At 41.9% G+C, this 20,891-nt stretch overlaps 1 protein-coding gene across 4 annotated transcripts in view; it reads left to right on the top strand.

The window, feature by feature from the left end:
* TrpA1 (Transient receptor potential cation channel A1) overlaps positions 1 to 20,891 on the top strand; it is a 279,964-nt gene that overhangs the window by 178,520 nt on the left and 80,553 nt on the right. For all 4 annotated transcript variants that reach the window (XM_068393457.1, XM_068393455.1, XM_068393454.1 and 1 more), the window contains 2 exons: positions 3,616 to 3,779; positions 3,991 to 4,117. In XM_068393457.1, coding sequence (XP_068249558.1) covers positions 3,616 to 3,779; positions 3,991 to 4,117 — 291 coding nt within the window. The remainder of the gene's footprint in view (positions 1 to 3,615; positions 3,780 to 3,990; positions 4,118 to 20,891) is intronic.

Raw genomic sequence — 20,891 nt, forward strand, 5'->3', positions numbered from 1 at the left:
AAGAAATTGTCAGAATTCTTAATATGTTGATAGAAAAATAGTGTTTTCTTCAGTTGCAATATTTGTCTTTGTTCCTCCATGAATACAAGCCATCGCCGTTTAATGGAAGTATGACTTCAGCGAAAATGGAACGGCCACTTAAACTTTTAACGAGGTAAACATAGCTGCCTGTTGGTTGTGGAACAACCCTTGTTTGACTTAGGTTGTCGGACAGTCTTGATGTAATGTACTTCTTATCTAGCTGTCCTAATCTTTTGCTTTTTCTTTCAGATTGAATAAGTGCTCTATCAGACAGTCATGTTTAAGGGAAATTAATGGAAGAAGTCAAAGATATGCAGTTTCCTGAAAACTTTAATTGTGAGATAATTTTCTGTGGTACATGTTGGTATCCAACAGACTTGTTCCTGTCGGGTGGCATGTCTGTTGCTGTTTTATCCTTCGTGTGTGTGGCCTTACAACAACGATAACAACTTGAACTAAGGAGATGGTTTTCCTTGAATTTCTATGGTGTTCTGTAAGAGGAACCATCTGCTGGCAACCAAGTGTTAAGGAAAGAACACCACCCTTTTCCTTTCCTTCAATGTTTTCCCTATCCTAAGAAGGTACCAAGGGTGCATCACCTGGTTGTGCTGTTGTGGCCCTTTCCCTGCGAAATTGTCTTCATCTGGCTGCACGACTACCATAGAAGACAAACTTCAAGTTATTCCTTCTCCCCTGCTTCATGTTCATTGGTATCTTTTCTGAATCTTTTAGGAAAAGGACATGAAAATGTTATCAAAGAAGTCCTCGAAGCCTGTTTGATAGGAGTCACGTCTACAGTGTCAGTCCCCTTGTCAGAAACAATTGTCTCGTCTCTCATAATGAACTGATCTCACACACTGTCAGTCGGGATGAAGGGCGCCGTCCCTTTTTCCCCGTTCATGGGCAATCTTCTCTCTCTCTCTCTCTCTCTCTCTCTCTCTCTCTCTCTCTCTCTCTCTCTCTCTCTCTCTCTCTCTCTCTCTCTCTCTCTCCTCTCCTCTCTCTCTCTCTCTCTCTCTCTCTCTCTCCTCTCTCCTCTCTCTCTCTCTCTCTCTCTCCCCCCCCCATTCCAGAAAAAGGTATCTGTACACACTGCTCTTGCATCTTTTTTCTAACATGCTGTCGACCTTTTGCCTCCTGTCAGAAGATGACAGTTGCCCCAAAGAGATCTGACAGGGATGAAGAAGGGTCGTCAGATCACTCCTGAGTGATAAGAACCTCCACTGACTGATTATTCTCATATTCATGTGGGAGTGACATTTAAGTATCCTGAACATATTTACTTAGTAAAATGATTCTAGTCTAGTACATTCTTGCCTTATACGCGAGGTGAGAAATTATGTATCAGGAATGGTTCCTTCCTTGGGAATACTTTTTAGGTATTCAATTCATGTGTTCACACACTTGCTGCTAGTGCCCGGTCTTGTATGAGTATCCTAAGGGGAGGAAGGATTCTTTGAGGAAACTTTTAGAAGATTATGACATTGTTTAAGTTCAGGAAGACTGATAAAATATGCAAGACTCTTACCGTTTCTCGTTCTAAGGGAGAGAGTTTTGCATTAAAAACATTTCGCTTTGGGAAGGGATCCTATTACCTTCTCGCCTCATTCGCGAATTTGTGTTGTACGTACTGGGAACGATCCCATCACCTAATAGATGTATCGCTAAGTGGTATAGGTTCTCATGCACCGGGTACCTTTGTTCAATTTCTCATGAGTCCACTAAACTATCTTTTCTCTTCAACCACCCCTCTGAATCCTGGACTTCAAGGTCAAGAGTGAGCTATTCAGACTGGTGAAGGGGTGAGACTTCTCGCCTGCACCATCTATCATTCGTTTAACCACTCGTTAAATGATTCTAACGACCATCTCCAGCTCACATTGAAAAATCTCCCTTTTAAGTGACCCGGGTTTGTATAGCTTGGAAAAATACAAATTATACTTTAAAAATTTGTGATATTTTTACAGGAGATCTGTTCTCTTGATTCTTCTCAGTTTCTTATGTTGTATTCTTCATAAAGCCTCCTTAGAAACATAATACTTCACTTGCATTATCATAAGTCAGGCATTGGGTGAGGTCAAGTTATTGTAGATGCTAAGTATTTATATCCAAGACCATCTCATGGTATTTACTGATTGGCTTTACAAGCTAAAAGTGGCCAGTTCTGGTAATCCTAATTATAAGAGTTGTCTACAGACAGTAAAACATTATTTAATGAGAACATTGAAAATGATTGTCATAGTTGAAGTTAAGTACATTTAAGTGGATTCAAGTTTGTGTTTCTGATTTTGTTTAATACTCTTCTGTTTGCTTGTATTCTCCCTCTCATAATTCTGAATTACTTTTCTATACCTTCTGTTATTATTTTCCAAGAAAAAGATTTAAACTACCTCTAGGTCTTACTTCATGGTCCTCATTATTTCATATTATTATTATCGACTTCGCCAAATTCTCTTATCCGAGAGACTGACCATACACAGTATACAGTACTTATGATCAGAGCAAAGTCCCCCCCCCCCCCATCTCCAGACAAGCTAGGACCAGGGAGGGCCATGCTTTTCTAAACCCCTCAATCCATATCTCACACAGACGGTGAAGTTCTGAACACTAGTAAAAGCTTTTTCAAGCCACTAGCAGGGCTTGAAATTCTGACCCACGAAACACAATTCAGACATTAGCCACCAGGCTACCATAACCCATTGTATTCTCAAATTTATAGTTTTTTATTTAAAGAAAAAATAATTTCATCTGTAAATCTACCTTCTCTTTCTTTTTTTCATTACTTTCTCATAAAATACCTTTATTTATATTGTTTATTTTATATATACTGTACATACATATACCAAGGCACTTCCCCCAATTTTGGGGGGTACCCGACATCAAATAAATGAAACAAAAAAGGGGACCTCTCCTCTGTACATTCCTCCCAGCCTGACAAGGGACTCAACCGAGTTCGGCTGGTACTGCTAGGGTGTCACAGCCCACCCTCCCACATTATCCTCCACAGATGAAGCTTCATAACGCTGAATCCCCTACTGCTGCTACCTCCGCAGTCATTCAAGGCACCGGAGGAAGCAGCAGGGCCTACCGGAACTGTGTCACAATCGCTCGCCATTCATTCCTATTTCTAGCGCGCTCTCTTGCCTCTCACATCTATCCTCCTATCACCCAGAACTTTCTTCACTCCATCCATCCTCCCAAACCTTGGCCTTCCTCTTGTACTTCTCCCATCAACTCTTGCATTCATCACCTTCTTTAGCAGAAAGCCATTTTCCATTCTCTCAACATGGCCAAACCACCTCAACACATTCATATCCACTTTAGCTGCTAACTCATTTCTTACACCCGTTCTCACCCTCACTACTTTGTTCCTAACCCTATCTACTCGAGATAACCAGCCATACTCCTGTTTATTTTATATTTATCATAATTTACAATATTCATGAAAAGTATATACAGTACATATTTTGTAATGTTTTATGTCTTACTTTTCAAAGTTGGTTTATCATTTTAGAATGACAGAAATTAATGATCTAGCCAATTATGATTTTAAGGAATTTTTCCATGATTTTCTCATATCTTTTTATTCCACAGTACCTAATGGCAGCCATCAATTTTGTGCAGTGGACAACATACCTGACATCAGTCTGCATGGTGACTCCAATACTCATGAATCGAGAGTGGAGCACCGACCATTTTAATTCTGCAGCTCTAGCAGTGTTCACTGCTTGGTTTAGTCTTCTCTTTTACTTCCAAAGGTATAATTTCTCTCTTCACCGAATTTCTAACTATTTATATAAAGATTCTCAATGTTTTGAATTTGGACTCAATTTTTCATAGAAAGATAATGTTCATATTTTCATTCTATCAATCAAAACATTAATTTAAAAAGTTATTTATATTTAGAATTCTCTAACATCCATATTATTAAAACAAAAGTAAGCATCATACCTTTTATTTTCCTTATAGGTTTGATTATATTGGAATCTACATAGTCATGTTCCTTGAAATTCTGAACACTTTACTGAAGGTACTCTTTGTCTTCTCCGTCCTGATTGTGGCCTTCGGTCTTGCTTTCTACATCCTCTTGTCTCATGTAAGTTAAAACCCTTATCACATACTTCACCCAAGTTATGCCAAATAGTACTGTTTTACTTGTTAGTTTTGTCTTAGGCTGCCAAATCAGCACATATATCATACTGTATTTTGTTAGGGGGTGATACAATTTAACTCAAATTAGTGATTTTAGTTACTTTTTGTTGAATACAATGCCTGTGATATTCCAGATGCTTTTTTATTGATTTCACATTTTAATAGTTCAGTAACTAACATTTTTTTTTTACTTCTCAAGATATATATTACTTGTTCACACGTTACATGTATAAGTTTGCCATGGTATCTTGTGTTTTCAACAGCTTATAATAATTGAGACTTCTAAGTGTATTTCTCTTATTCAAAATCATACTTATACATACATAAATATACCAAGGCACTTCCCCCAATTTTCGGGGGTAGCCGACATCAACAAATGAAACGAAAACAAAAAAGGGGACCTCTACTCTCTACGTTCCTCCCAGCCTAACAAGGGACTCAACCGAGTTCAGTTGGTACTGCTAGGGTGCCACAGCCCACCCTCCCCCGTTATCCACCACAGATGAAGCTTCATAATGCTAAATCTCTACTGCTGCTACCTCTGCGGTCATCTAAGGCATCGGAGGAAGCAGCAGGGCCTACCGGAACTGCGTCACAATCGCTCGCCATTCATTCCTATTTCTAGCACGCTCTCTTGCCTCTCTCACATCTATCCTCCTATCACCCAGAGCTTCCTTCACTCCATCCATCCACCCAAACCTTGGCCTTCCTCTTGTACTTCTCCCATCAACTCTTGCATTCATCACCTTCTTTAGAAGACAGCCATTTTCCATTCTCTCAACATGGCCAAACCACCTCAACACATTCATATCCACTCTAGCTGCTAACACATATCTTACACCCGTTCTCACTCTCACCACTTCGTTCCTAACCCTATCTACTCGAGATACACCAGCCATACTCCTTAGACACTGCATCTCAAACACATTCAATTTCTGTCTCCATCACTTTCATTCCCCACAACTCCGATCCATACATCACAGTTGGTACAATCACTTTCTCATATAGAACTCTCTTTACATTCATGCCCAACCCTCTATTTTTTACTACTCCCTTAACTGCCCCCAACACTTTGCAACCTTCATTCACTCTCTGACGTACATCTGCTTCCACTCCACCATTTGCTGCAACAACAGACCCCAAGTACTTAAACTGATCCACCTCCTCAAGTAACTCTCCATTCAACATGACATTCAACCTTGCACCACCTTCCCTTCTCGTACATCTCATAACCTTACTCTTATCCACATTAACTCTCAACTTCCTTCTCTCACACACACTTCCAAATTCTGTCACTAATCGGCCAAGCTTCTCTTCTGTGTCTGCAACCAGTACAGTATCATCCGCAAACAACAACTGATTTACCTCCCATTCATGGTCATTCTCGTCTACCAGTTTTAATCCTCGTCCACTTATACAGTGAACAAAACATTGCTTTATTAAGCCTAACATTTATTTTCAGTTGCTGACCTTTAAATACTGTACCCGGAAAAAAAAAGTCTTGGTACAATAGAGGGGTTCTAGGACATTTGCGTACTGGACCTTTGTGTCCCGGACAATTGCGTCCCCGGACATATGCGTCCCGGATATTTACGTACCTGTATGCGTGTTTTACTGATTCTATAAAGCATTTTATCTTTACCTTTATTCTGTACTTTTACACAGTAATTTTATTTATACCTTTATCTACCCTGAATATGCATATGTTTTAATGGCATCAAGTAATTTAGTTTCTTACTTCATACTTTGACAATAATTATACCTTTAGCCATACTGGACACGAAAGGACATACTGTATATAGACACCACTATTTCATTTGCATGTTTTATTATGTATACACTTGATATGAAATGGCAAGCTTATGGGAAAGCTGTTCACATGTTCAATCTGTTTACGTATTTGGTTTACCTGTTTTTAGTAACCATCATGGCTGTTGGAGTTTTAGGGGATAACACTTGGAGTGTGGCCGCGGGGGCATAAAAACAAGAATAGTGCCAACGTTATCCCTGCGTGTCGTAAGAGGCGACTAAAAGGAACAGGACAAGGGGGCTAGGAACCTCCTCTCCTGTATCTACATCCTGTGAGACATCGACAAAGAGATGGAGCTGGGGGGGAGAGTGACTGCTCCCCGCACTCTAGTTTTGGGGTGTTTGAATGTGCGTGGATGTAGTACGATAGAGAGTAAAGGATGTGAAATTGGAAGTATGTTTAGGAATAGAAGGATGGATGTATTGGCCTTGTGTGAGACGAAGATAAAAGGAAAGGGTGAGGTGATGTTTGGTGAAATGTCTGGTAGAGTGTCTGGGATTGAAAGGGGAAGAGCGAGAGAGGGTGTGGCTTTATTGCTGAGTGAATGGATGACAGGTAAAGTAGTGGAATGGAAGGAGATATCATCTAGGTTAATGTGGGTAAGGGTTAGGTTGGGTAGGGCATGTTGGGCGTTTGTCAGTGCGTATGGGCCAGGTAGTGAGAAAAGTGAAGAAGAGCGGAATGAGTTCTGTAATGAATTAACTAGGTGTGTAGAAGGACTGGGTAGAAGGAATTATGTAATTGTCATGGGTGACTTAAATGCTAGAGTGGGCGCTGGAGAGGTAGAAGGTGTCATTGGGAAGTATGGCGTACCAGGTGAAAATAAGAGTGGTGAGAGACTGGTAGATATGTGTGTTGAGCAAGAGATGGTGATAAGTAATAGCTTTTTCAAAACGAAAGATAAAAATAAGTATACATGGGTAAGAGTGGCAAATGGAAGAGTAGTAGAAAGGGCATTAATGGATTATGTGTTGATAACTAAAAGAATGTTTGGAAGATTGAAAGACGTGAACATGTTTAGGGGTATGGCTAATGGTATGTCTGATCATTTTTTGGTGGAAGGAAAATTAGTTGTAGCAAAAGAGTGGGGGAATAGAGTAGGTGGATGTAAAAGGGAGGTAGTGAGGGTTGAAGAGCTAATAAAACTGGGGGTAAAAAGTAAATATCAGGAAAGGTTGAAAATGATATATGACGAAGTGAAAGTAAGAGAAACTGGCAATTTAGAGGAGGAGTGGAAGTTAGTAAAAGACAATTTTTCAATATTTAACTTAGCCGGTGATTATATAGCTGCAACTCTGTTGCCCGACAGACAACTCTACGGTAAAAACTCGCCAGCGATCGCTACACAGGTTGCGGGTGTGCCCAACAGCGCCATCTGTCATCCAGATACCCAGTACTCAATGTAAACAAAGACTCAATTTTCTCTCTGTCGAGCTATCGACAAGACGTACTTACTCGCTGTTGCTAAACTGGAGTTTTTTCACAACTAATTGGTGAAGTACTTTATTCTAGTTTTGAGCTTTCGCTATGCAGGTGTTTTATCTTCATCTTAAATCTTGAACTCGTTTTGGATAGATTTAATTATGGTGACAAAGAGAGTATGGACTTTCTTTCACTTTTAAATGGCCGACCCTTCCCTTAGACGGAAGTGTGTTTAGGCTTTTAGTAATTATCTTATCACGTTATAGATTTTCCTCTATATATTTTATATCTCTCCGCCTTTATTAGGCCTCTTTGATTAACTTTCCATTTATTATAAACATATAAAAATAATTTTAATGTTTTGTTTATATAGACCTTTCCTGAGAGTAGGCGGTCCTAACTTGGAAACCGAAGTTAATCAACGTTGAGCCCTTTATATCGTAATTAGCTTTTAAAGAGCTAAGGATTTAAAACTTTTTAAATGTAATATTTTATGAAAGAATTTCTTTGATAGTCTTCGTACTGTTTTCAAAGATGAACTAACGTTTAGTTTATTTATGCTACGCAGTTGTTGACGTTCAGGACGTTCAACATGCGCTCTATCGTTACGATAGAGAGAGAGTGTATCACGGTTTCACTTTGCAGTAAGAGTAAATCGATTCTGACGTTTTGTTCATTCTTTCTTAGCTTAAATGTTTTAAATTCTATTTTAAAGGAACTTTTTATTTGAAAAACCTTTCAGTTTTTTCCTTTAGTCAAATAACATGTTTTTTTGACGAAATATAATTGGGCTCTTCTCTTAGGTGCGAAATCAAGAGAGAAAGAGAGAGAGAGATAGAGACGGAGGGAGAGAGAGGAGAGAAAACGTTCCGTTCAAGCGGGTAACGTTGTTCTCGAGTTACTCTCGTCCCTAGTCGCTGTACGGGGAGGAAGGATAAAACGTTTTTAGTTTTTTATTCTCGTCCCCAGGCTATGTGCGGTGAGAGATTGAAAACGTAGTTATATGAACTAGTGTTTAGTCTCTTTCCCAGCCACTGATTTTTTTTATCTTAAAATATGTTTTCTGTTTTTTGCTGGTATTAATGAGCTTGCATTATACGACTGATTTCGCAATTACTACCTTTTAATGAAGGGTAGAATTGCGTGTTTCAGGTAGAAATCAGTAAAAGTTTCGATTTCAGTGAAATAAGTGCAAAACAGAAAATCGAAGTGATAAAGTGATATGCGCAAAGTGTTACAGTGTTGCGTCCGAGGGTTCGTCTGTTCGTGCCTGTCGTTCACCTAGTCCGGGACCTCTTGCATGCTCCCAAGCCCAGGGGAGAAGTAATGTCAAACGACTTATGGGTTCGAGAGGCCTTGATCAACGAACAGACGTTTTCCCTCTATGGTATCGGGTGTATCTTACCAAGATCTCCCCTACCATAAGACGAGAGAGACGTTGTTTCTCCTCGTCATCCGAAGGCTTTTCGCATAAGAAACCTGTCACAAGGTTTCGAAGCCCTTAAGCGAAAGTCAGTCCTTTCAGGACTGGTGCAGCGTCCTGGTTACAACCATTAGGACAGCTCTGACCCTATGCAGTCATCGGATAACTGTTCGCCGCCTAACAAAAGCGTAACACAGACTCCGAGAGTCTTTTTTTGTTGGCAAAGTGTTGCGGTCACAGACGTTACCCTCGTCTCTTACCACAACCATTTCCGTTGATCCTTAATGGGTTGTATGGCAAGACATGCAGTATATGCTTGCCTCCCTTATGGAAGACTATTCTGCCGATTAGTCCGTTGAGTCTAGCCGTTTATCTCATCGATATCCTGGCTTTCAGCCAACCTAACGTTCCTTTGTGCTTACTGTTGACGTTGGCGTAGCTTAGTCACGTCAGTCAGGTTGTTTAGAACCACACTCGATGCGGTCTCGTGTGGTTTTTCAGCCGCATTTGGACGTTAGGCCACTTGCTGATGCTCCTGTTGACGTTCAAGACGTTCACTAACAATCGGAGTTGACTTGTTTTGACGCTGTGCGTCAACCTCCGCATTCTAGAGTTGTTTTGACTGCTCAGTCTAGGCAGTCAAAGCAGTCTCGAGTGGACGCTGTGCGTCCTCACGCACCTGTTGTGGTTGACAGTTCAGTTGTTGACAGTTCACAGACTGTCAAGCAGTTACATGACGTTGCGTTCTAGTCCGCTACTAATGCACCAGTGAGTGTGGACTCTGCTTGTAAAGCATTGCCACCACGGTAGGTCTCTCCCTTGCTTGAGACTCAGCTTTTATCGGACAAGGTTCCTGTAGATGAGGAAGTTGCTGTTCCCCCTCCTACTGATATTCCCTTGATCCTTAATGGGTTGTATGGCAAGACATGCAGTATATGCTTGCCTCCCTTATGGAAGACTATTCTGCCGATTAGTCCGTTGAGTCTAGCCGTTTATCTCATCGATATCCTGGCTTTCAGCCAACCTAACGTTCCTTTGTGCTTACTGTTGACGTTGGCGTAGCTTAGTCACGTCAGTCAGGTTGTTTAGAACCACACTCGATGCGGTCTCGTGTGGTTTTTCAGCCGCATTTGGACGTTAGGCCACTTGCTGATGCTCCTGTTGACGTTCAAGACGTTCACTAACAATCGGAGTTGACTTGTTTTGACGCTGTGCGTCAACCTCCGCATTCTAGAGTTGTTTTGACTGCTCAGTCTAGGCAGTCAAAGCAGTCTCGAGTGGACGCTGTGCGTCCTCACGCACCTGTTGTGGTTGACAGTTCAGTTGTTGACAGTTCACAGACTGTCAAGCAGTTACATGACGTTGCGTTCTAGTCCGCTACTAATGCACCAGTGAGTGTGGACTCTGCTTGTAAAGCATTGCCACCACGGTAGGTCTCTCCCTTGCTTGAGACTCAGCTTTTATCGGACAAGGTTCCTGTAGATGAGGAAGTTGCTGTTCCCCCTCCTACTGATATTCCCTTGAGGACTCTGTCAGACGGAGAGGAGTCTAAAGCTGCTTAGCCTCCTATGGACTTTAATTAAATCATGATGATTTTTTTAAGGATCTTTGTCCGGATCTTTTTGTGACTGCTGCTCCTCGTTCGCCTAAACGTCAGAGCTTACACTAGGCCTAGCTACTTCGAAGCCGTTGTTTTTAAGCTAGTGCTCTCTCGCTCTCCTAGAGAGCTTTACGTTGGCTAGGCGACTGGTTTTTCACCAGGAGGAGTTTGGGGGATACAGCCTTTGCTTTCCCTTCTTTTAAACTGGTTTATAGAGCGAGAGTCTGATATGACACGAGAGAAGTTCTCGGCTTGGGAGTTCATGCCTCTGCCCAGATAGACTTCTCAATTCTCGTAGACTCTCCCTGGCGCCTGGCCAGGAGACGCTCCAAGTTGTTTACAGGTCAACTTCACAGCTGTTTTCGAGCCTTTGAAGTTTTGCTGTACAATTATGTCATGCATAACAAGGCTTTCAGGGATGGTAAGCGGTACCGCCTCAGTCGCTAACCCCGTCTGTTGCCACACCTGTTCCCGTAGACCCTAAATGGGCTTTGCTGCAAGACATGCAGTCCAAGCTTGCGTCCTTGATAGAGGACTTTAATGCGGAGAAGGTTGCTACCGAACCTTCTGGCCAACAACCTTCCAACCGGTCGGTTGTGCGCCCTGTTGACGCTGAGGTAACCTACTCGCGTCTGCCAGTTGAGGTGGTTCCTCCACCGATGCGACCCAGTGTGGGTTGCCAGCCGCACGTTGACGTTAAGCGACGCTCGGAGGTGGTTGTTGACGTTCAGGACGTTCAACAACCAGCAGAGGTGACTTGTTTTGACGCAGTGCGTCAACCTCAGCAACCCGGTAGGGTGTTGACTGCACAACCCAGACGGTCTAGACAGTCTCGGGTTGACGCTGTGCTTCCTCGCGCACCCATGGTTGTTGACAGTTCACAGACTGTGCAGCAGTTCCATGATGTTGCGTCCGGCTCCGTCACGCATCCACCAGTGCGACCGGACTCAGCGAGCCAGACGTTGCCCACTCCGTTGCCGTTTCCTCATCAGTTTTCGGATGAGGAACCCTCTGATGAGGACGTTGCTGAACAACAAGACGATCAGCCCCCAGAATAGATCAAGCCCTGCTATCCATCCAGAAGATGCTGAAGAAGGAACGCTGCTCAGTCAGGCTGTGGATGAGTCTGGTAGGGACGCTGTCATCCGTGGAACAATTTGTGTCACTAGGAAGACTACACCTCCGTCCTCTTCAATACCATCTAGCTTTTCACTGGAAAAAGGACAAGACGCTAGAAGCGGTCTCGATCCCGGTTTCCGAAAAGATAAAGTCTTGTCTGACTTGGTGGAAGGACAATATCAACCTAAGAGAGGGTCTTCCCCTGGCTGTTCAGACTCCCAACCACGTTCTCTTCTCGGACGCATCGGACGTGGGCTGGGGCGCGACACTAGACGGTCGGGAATGCTCAGGACTGTGGAACTCGAGTCAGAGGAGCATGCATATCAACTGCAAGGAGCTGTTGGCAGTACATCTGGCCTTGAAAAGCTTCAAGTCTCTCCTTCGAGGCAAAGTGGTGGAAGTTAACTCGGACATCACCACGGCCTTGGCGTACATCTCCAAACAAGGAGGTACCCACTCACTGACGTTGTACGAGATCGCAAGGGACCTGCTCATCTGGTCAAAAGGTCAAGACATCTCCCTAGTAACGAGGTTCATCCAAGGCGACTTGAACGTCATAGCAGATTGTCTCAGTCGGAAAGGGCAAGTAATTCCAACCGAATGGACCCTCCACAAGGATGTGTGCAAGAGACTTTGGGCCACTTGGGGTAAAACCATCCATAGATCTCTGCAACCTCGCTGACCAAGAGGCTTCCAATCTATTGCTCTCCAGTCCCGGACCCAGCAGCAATACATATAGGTGCTTTCCTCCTAGATTGGTCACATCTGGATCTCTACGCATTCCCACCGTTCAAGATTGTCAACAAGGTACTGCAGAAGTTCGCCTCTCACGAAGGGACAAGGTTGACGTTAGTTGCTTCCCTCTGGCCCGCGAGAGAATGGTTCACCGAGATACTTCGATGGTTAGTAGACGTTCCCAGTAGTCTTCCTCTAAGGGTAGACCTTCTACGTCAGCCACACGTAAAGAAGGTACTCCAAAGCCTCCACGCTCTTCGTCTGACTGCCTTCAGACTATCGAAAGACTCGAGAGCTAGAGGCTTTTCGAAGGAAGCAGCCAGTGCGATTGCCAGAGCAAGGAGAGCTTCTTCCATTAGAGTCTACCAATCGAAGTGGGAAGTCTTCCGAGACTGGTGCAAGTCAGTTTCTGTATCCTCGACCAGTACCTCTGTAGCTCAAATAGCTGTTTTTCTCTTATACCTGAGAAAAGGACGATCCCTTTCAGCTCCCACTATCAAGGGCTACAGAAGCATGTTGGCATCGGTCTTCCGGCATAGAGGCTTAGATCTTTCCAAACATAAAGATCTGCAAGACCTCCTTAAGTCTTTTGAGACCACCAAGGAGCGTCGTTTGGCTACCCCTGGATGGAATTTAGACGTGGTACTAAGATTCTTCATGTCAGACAGGTTGGAGCCGTTACAATCAGCCTCCCTGAAAGATCTCACTCTTAAGACTCTTTTCCTGGTATGCTTAGCCTGGGCTAAAAGAGTCAGTGAGATTCATGCCTTCAGCAAGAACATAGGATTTTCGTCAGAAAAAGCCACTTGTTCGCTACAACTTGGTTTTCTAGCCAAAAATGAGCTGCCTTCTCAGCCTTGGCCTAAATCTTTCGATATCCCCAGCTTATCGGAGATCGTAGGCAATGAACTAGAAAGAGTCTTATGCCCTGTTAGAGCTCTTAAGTTCTATTTAAAGCGTACTAAACCTTTACAAGGCCAATCTGAAGCTTTATGGTGTTCAGTTAAGAAACCATCCTTGCCTTTGTCAAAGAATGCTTGGTCAGACTTTATCAGATTGTTAATACGAGAAGCTCATTCACATCTGAGTGAGGAAGACCGAACTTTGCTTAAGGTGAAGACGCACGAAGTTAGAGCTGTAACAACTTCCGTGGCCTTTAAGCAAAATATCTCTCTGCAAAGTATAATGGACGCAACCTATTGGAGAAGCAAGTCAGTGTTCGCGTCATTTTACTTGAAAGATGTCCAGTCTCTTTACAAGAACTGCTACACACTGGGACCATTCGTAGCAGCGAGTGCAGTAGTGGGTGAGGGCTCAACCACTACAATTCCCTAATTCCATACCCTTTTAATCTTTCTCTTGAAATGTTTTTTTTTGTTGTTTTTTGGGTTGTCCGGAAGGCTAAGAAGCCTTTCGCATCCTGGTTGATTTGGCGGGTGGTCAAAGTCATTTCTTGAGAGCGCCTAGATTAGGGGTTTTGATGAGGTCCTGTTGTATGGGTTGCAACCCTTGATACTTCAGATCCTAGGGGTCGATCAGCATCCTAAGAGGATCGCGAGGCTCCGTAAGGAAGACGTACTTAAAAGGCAGAGTAATTGTTCAAGTCGACTTCCTTACCAGGTACCTATTTATTTTGTTTTTGTTATTTTGATAACTTCTAAAATGAAATAAAAACTCTTAGCTCATAAAAGTGTAAACATATATTGCTGGTCTCTACCCACCCCCTTGGGTGTGAATCAGCTATATAATCACCGGCTAAGTTAAATATTGAAAAATGTTATTTTGATAATAAAATAAATTTTTGAATATACTTACCCGGTGATTATAAATTAAAGGACCCTCCCTTCCTCCCCAATAGAGACGCAGTGGGACGAGGAGAAAATTGAGTCTTTGTTTACATTGAGTACTGGGTATCTGGATGACAGATGGTGCTGTTGGGCACACCCGCAACCTGTGTAGCGATCGCTGGCGAGTTTTTACCGTAGAGTTGTCTGTCGGGCAACAGAGTTGCAGCTATATAATCACCGGGTAAGTATATTCAAAAATTTATTTTATTATCAAAATAACATTTTGTTGGGATTGCAAGTGATGTGTGTGGAAAGAAGGTTGTTGGAGGCAGCATGGGGAAGGGCAGTGAATGCTGGAATGAAGGAGTGAAGGTAAAAGTGGAAGAGAAAAAGAGGGATTTTGAAGAATGGCTGCAGAGTAATAGTATAGAGAAGTATGAAAAATATAAAGAGAAAAATGTGGAAGTAAAGCGCAAGGTACGTGAGGCAAAGAGGGCAGCTGACCTGAGGTGGGGTCAGGGATTAGGTCATTCATATGAAGAGAATAAGAAGAAGTTTTGGAAAGAAGTGAAGAGAGTAAGGAAGGCTGGCTCAAGAATGGAAGAGACAGTGAAAGATGGAAATGGAAGGTTGTTAAAAGGAGAGGAGGCAAGGAAAAGATGGGCGGAATATTTTGAAGGTTTACTGAATGTTGAGGATAATAGGGAGGCAGATATAATTGCTGTTGCAGGTGTTGAGGTGCCAGTGATGGGAGATGAGAATGAGAGAGATATTACAATAGATGAAGTGAGGAGAGCACTAGATGAAACGAGAGTAGGGAAAGCGTCTGGTATGGATGGTGTGAGAGCTGAGATGTTGAAGGAGGGGGGTGTGACTGTACTTGAATGGTTGGTGAGATTGTTTAATATGTGTTTTGTGTTGTCAATGGTACCAGTAGATTGGGTTTGTGCATGTATTGTACCACTATATAAGGGTAAGGGAGATGTGCATGAGTGTTGTAATTCAAGAGGTATTAGTTTGTTAAGCGTAGTTGGTAAAGTGTATGGTAGAGTATTAATTAATAGGATCAAGGATAAAACAGAGAATGCAATCTTGGAAATACAGGGTGGTTTTAGAAGAGGTAAGGGGTTGTATGAATCAGATTTTTACAGTTAGGCAGATATGCGAGAAATATTTAGCAAAAGGTAAGGAGGTGTATGTTGCGTTTATGGATCTGGAGAAAGCGTATGATAGAGTTGATAGGGAAGCAATGTGGAATGTGATGAGGTTATATGGAGTTGGTGGAAGGTCGCTGCAAACAGTGAAAAGTTTCTACAAAGGTAGTAAAGCATGTGTTAGGATAGGAAATGAAGTGAGTGATTGGTTTCCGGTGAGAGTGGGGCTGAGACGGATGTGTGATGTCGCCGTGGTTGTTTAACTTGTATGTTGATGGAGTGGTGAGAGAGGTGAATGCTCGAGTGCTTGGACGAGGATTAAAACTGGTAGACGAGAATGACCATGAATGGGAGGTAAATCAGTTGTTGTTTGTGGATGATACTGTACTGGTTGCAGACACAGAAGAGAAACTTGGACGATTAGTGACAGAATTTGGAAGAGTGTGTGAGAGAAGGAAGTTGAGAGTTAATGTGGGTAAGAGTAAGGTTATGAGATGTACGAGAATGGAAGGTGGTGCAAGGTTGAATGTCATGTTGAATGGAGAGTTACTTGAGGAGGTGGATCAGTTTAAGTACTTGGGGTCTGTTGTTGCAGCAAATGGTGGAGTGGAAGCAGATGTACGTCAGAGAGTGAATGAAGGTTGCAAAGTGTTGGGGGCAGTTAAGGGAGTAGTAAAAAATAGAGGGTTGGGCATGAATGTAAAGAGAGTTCTATATGAGAAAGTGATTGTACCAACTGTGATGTATGGATCGGAGTTGTGGGGAATGAAAGTGATGGAGAGACAGAAATTGAATGTGTTTGAGATGAAGTGTCTAAGGAGTATGGCTTGTATCTCGAGTAGATAGGGTTAGGAACGAAGTGGTGAGAGTGAGAACGGGTGTAAGAAATGAGTTAGCAGCTAGGGTGGATATGAATGTGTTGAGGTGGTTTGGCCATGTTGAGAGAATGGAAAATGGCTGTCTGCTAAAGAAGGTGATGAATGCAAGAGTTGATGGGAGAAGTACTAGAGGAAGGCCAAGGTTTGGGTGGATGGATGGAGTGAAGGAAGCTCTGGGTGATAGGAGGATAGATGTGAGCGAGGCAAGAGAGCGTGCTAGAAATAGGAATGAATGGCGAACGATTGTGACGCAGTTCCGGTAGGCCCTGCTGCTGCCTCCGATGCCTTAGATGACCGCAGAGGTAGCAGCAGTAGGGGATTCAGCATTATGAAGCTTCATCTGTGGAGGATAATGTGGGAGGGTGGGCTGTGACACCCTAGCAGTAACAGCTGAACTCGGTTGAGTCCCTTGTTAGGCTGGGAGGAACATAGAGAGTAGAGGTCCCCTTTTTGTTTTTGTTTCTTTGTTGATGTCGGCTACCCCCCAAAATTGGGGGAAGTGCCATGGTATATGTATGTATGTATGTATAAATTTTCTATAAGTCTAAAAGATTAGGTCATATGTTTTTAATAATGACGTAGGATGGCTACTTTTCAGCTCATACCTAAAAGGTATGCATGTTATGACCAACTCCTCGTAAGAAAGACAATTTGTTTTCGGAATTGTACTGATCAATCGATGACTGGAGGCGAATATTGACTATTTTATTTTTAAATATTTAACTTAGCCGGTGAATATATAATAGCTGCAACTCTGCGGCTTGACAGAAAACACACTCAAAAAACTCGCGAGCGATCGCTATGAAGGTTGCGGGTGTGCCCACCAGCGCCAACTGTCGGCCAGATACCACTCTTGTATGTAAACAAAACCTTCAATTCTTCTCTGTCGACGTTGACGACAAGACGTATCAATACTCGCTGTAGAACCTGGAGTTTTCTCTACATATTTGGTGAAGTACTTCATTTTGGTTTGAGCTTTCGCAGTGCAGGTGTTTTATCTTCATCTTAAATCTTGAACTCGTTTTTGGATAGATTTAATTTTTGATGACAAAGAGAGTATGGACTTTCTTTGACTTTTAAATGGCCGACCCTTCCCTTAGACGGAAGTGTGTTTAGGCTTTTAGCAATTATCTTATCACGTTATACAGTGGAACCTCTACACACGAACGTATCTACATCCGAATTTTCCAACATCCGAAGTAAAATTCGAGCAAATTTTTTACTCTACACCCGAATTTTATTTCGACACACGAAGTAAACATTACGCCATTGAGCGTCGAGTGCTCAGTTCTCTATTCTCGTGTGTATCGTGTGGTTGTCCTCTGTTTGGTCTGTTATTAACAGTGCTTATTTTCTTCCTTTTCTCACATTTCCTTTTTGATTTTACCTATAATCATTGTGCCTAAGAAGCTAAGTTTCAGTACAGGAAGAAGGCAATTCTTTCATTAGAATTGAAGCAAGAAATTATAGAAAAACATGAGAGCAGTGTGCATGTGAGTGATACTGTATGGCAGCCATTAAAGCAAATAACCATCAAAGGGGATCGCCATTATTACAAGACATCTTAGCAATACCCTGGAAGAGATAGAACGCCTTTTGTTGATAGGGATAAAGGACAAAGAGATTGTTGGCAACGACCATTTGTGAGAAGGGCCAGCGTGATGAACAGAAAGAAAGAAAAAAGTGAAGCAAAGAAAACCATGATAGCATTAACAAGCTCTTTTAAATAAGACTTCTCTCTTTTTCTGTTTCTCTCTAAACATAGCATTAACATGTTCTTTAAATAAAATCTCTCTCTCTCTCTCTCTCTCTCTCTCTCTCTCTCTCTCTCTCTCTCTCTCTCTCTCTTCTTCGCTGTTATAGTGTTAGATACGTCTATTATTTTTTTTCCGAGAGAGAGAGAGAGAAAGAGAGAGATTAAACAAAAATGTGTTTAGAGTACATATGATTTTTAACAGCGTCAACGAGTTGAAAAACAATTAAATGTAACTAAGAAAGTAATAACAGCTAATCTGAATTCCTTTATTAACTAAAACAGGAATTGCTACGCAGTAAGAGAGACGGTCGGGGAGGAGGTAGAGATGGTGACTGCGATAACATACCGTAACTCGTCACTGAAAGTGATGAAAATAAAAAATCAAAAGAAAAAAAAATGTAAAAAATATGAAATATAAAAATAAAAAAAAATAAATAAGCTAAGTTAGATTAAAATTTCCGTAGTGTAAGTTACGGTATGTTATCGCAGTCACCATCTCTACCTCCTCCCGATCGTTTCTCCTCGTGCATGTGTGTGTGTTTGCGCGTACGCACACGAGTGTGTTTGTATCAATATTTGTTTTAGTTAATAAAGGAATTCAGATTCGCTGATATTGTTTTTTTAGTTACATTTAACTGTCTTTCAACTCGTTAACGCTGTTAAAAATCAAATGTACACAACATATTTTTGTTTAATCTCTCATTTTTGTTTAATCTCTCTCTCTCTCTCTCTCTCTCTCTCTCTCTCTCTCTCTCTCTCTCTCTCTCTCTCTCTCTCAGAAAAAATTAATAGACGTCTCTAACACTAACAGTGAAGAAGAACAAGAGAGAGAGAGAGAGAGAGAGAGTATTTATTTAAAGAACATGTTAACACCATGTTTACCTTCTCACCGATCGTCCGTCTCCGGCGTAGCAAATCCTACACCTGCGTTGGCCTGTCTCTGAGGTAAAGTGGCAATAAAACACATTTTTTGTTTATTATTTCTTTATAATTATCTTTTTTACATGCTTCTTACATATTATGCAGTAATGTTATTGTTATGTGTAATTATGTGTAGCCATTTATTAAGGATTTATTATGGGTTTTTAGGCTGAGGAACGAATTAAATGAATTACCATGTATTCTTATGGGAAAATTCGTTTCTACATCCGAACATTTTCTACATCCGAAGTTGGTTCTGGAACGGATTAAATTCGTATGTAGAGGTACCACTGTAAATTAATTATAGATTTTCCTCTATATATTTTATATCTCACCGCCTTTATTAGGCCTCTTCGATTAACTTTCCATTTATAATAAACATAAAAATAAATTTTAATGATTTGTTTATATGCGACCTTTCCTGAGAGTAGGCGGTCCTAACTTGGAAACCGAAGTTAAACAACGTTGAGCCCTTTCAATCGTAATTAGCTTTTAAAGAGCTAATGATTTAAAACTTTTTAAATGAATATTTTTTAATAGATATTTTATGAAAGATTTTCTTTGAATAGTCTTCGTAATGTTTCAAAGATGAACTAACGTTTAGTTTATTTATGCTACGCAGTTTGCGCTCTATTGTTACGATAGAGAGAGAGAGTATCACGGTTTCACTTTGCAGAAAGAGTAAATCGATTCTGACGTTTTGTTCATTCTTCTTTCAAAGCTTAAATGTTTTAAATTCTATTTTAAAGGAACTTTTTAATTGAAAAACCTTTCAGTTTTTTCCTTTGGTCAAATAACATGTTTTTTTGATGAAACGTAATTGGGCTCTTCTCTTAGGTGCGAAATCAAGAGAGAGAGAGAGAGGATAGAGACGGAGGGAGAGAGAGGAGAGAAAACGTTCCGTTCAAGCGGGTAACGTTGTTCTCGAGTTACTCTCGTCCCTAGTCTCTGTACGGGGAGAAAGGATAAAACGTTTTTAGTTTTTTATTCTCGTCCCCAGGCAATGTACGGTGAGAGATTGAAAACGTAGTTTTGAATGAACTAGTGTTTAGTCTCTTCCCCAGCCACTGAATTTTTTATCTTAAAATATGTTTACTGTTTTTTGCTGGTATTAATGTGCTTGCATTATACGACTGATTTCGCAATTACAACCTTTTGATGAGGGTAGAATTGCGTGCTTCAGGTAGAAATCAGTTTTATTCATACCTGATGTGAATTGTTAAAAGATTCGATTTCAGTGAAATAAGTGCAAAACAGAAAATCGTAGTGATAAAGTGATATTGCGCAAAGTGTTATCAGTGTTGCGACCGAGGGTTCGTCTGTTCGTGCCTGTCGTTCGCCTAGTCCGGGACCTCTTGCAAGCTCCCAAGCCCAGGGGAGAAGTAATGTCGTACGACTTATGGGTTCGAGAGGCCTTGATCAGCGAACAGACGTTCCCTCTATGGTATCGGGTGTATCTTACCAAGATCACCCCTACCATAAGGCGAGAGAGACGATTTTCTCCTCGTCATCCGAAGGCTTTTTGCATAAGAAACCGGGAAACAAGGTTTCGAGGCCTTTTAAGCGAAAGTCAGTCCTTTCAGGACAGGTCCAGCGTCCTGGTTGTAGCCATTAGGACAGCTCTGACCCTATGCAGTCATCGGAAGACTGCTCGCCGCCTAACAAAAGCGTAACACAGACTCCGAGAGTCTTTTTGTAGGCAAGGTTTTGCGGTCACAGACGTTACCCTCATCTCTTACCGCAACCATTCCCGTTGATCCTAAATGGGTTGTACGGCAAGACATGCAGAATAAGCTTGCCTCCCTTATGGAAGACTATTCTGCCGATAAGTCCGTTGAGCCTAGCCGTTTATCTCATCAAGATCCTGGCTTTCAGCCACCCTAACATTCCTTTGTGCGTCCTGTTGACGTTGGCGTAGCTAAGTCACGTCAGTCAGGTTGTTTAGAACAACACTCGATGCGGTCTCGTGTGGATTTTCAGCCACATTTGGACGTTAGGCCACTTGCTGATGCTCCTGTTGACGTTCAGGACGTTCGCTAACAATCGGAGTTGACTTGTTTTGACGCTGAGCGTCAACCTCCGCATTCTAGAGTTGTTTTGACTGCTCAGTCTA

Source organism: Palaemon carinicauda, chromosome 19 (genome assembly GCF_036898095.1).
Source record: "Palaemon carinicauda isolate YSFRI2023 chromosome 19, ASM3689809v2, whole genome shotgun sequence".
In the NCBI taxonomy this organism is placed as follows: Eukaryota; Metazoa; Arthropoda; class Malacostraca; order Decapoda; family Palaemonidae; genus Palaemon; species Palaemon carinicauda.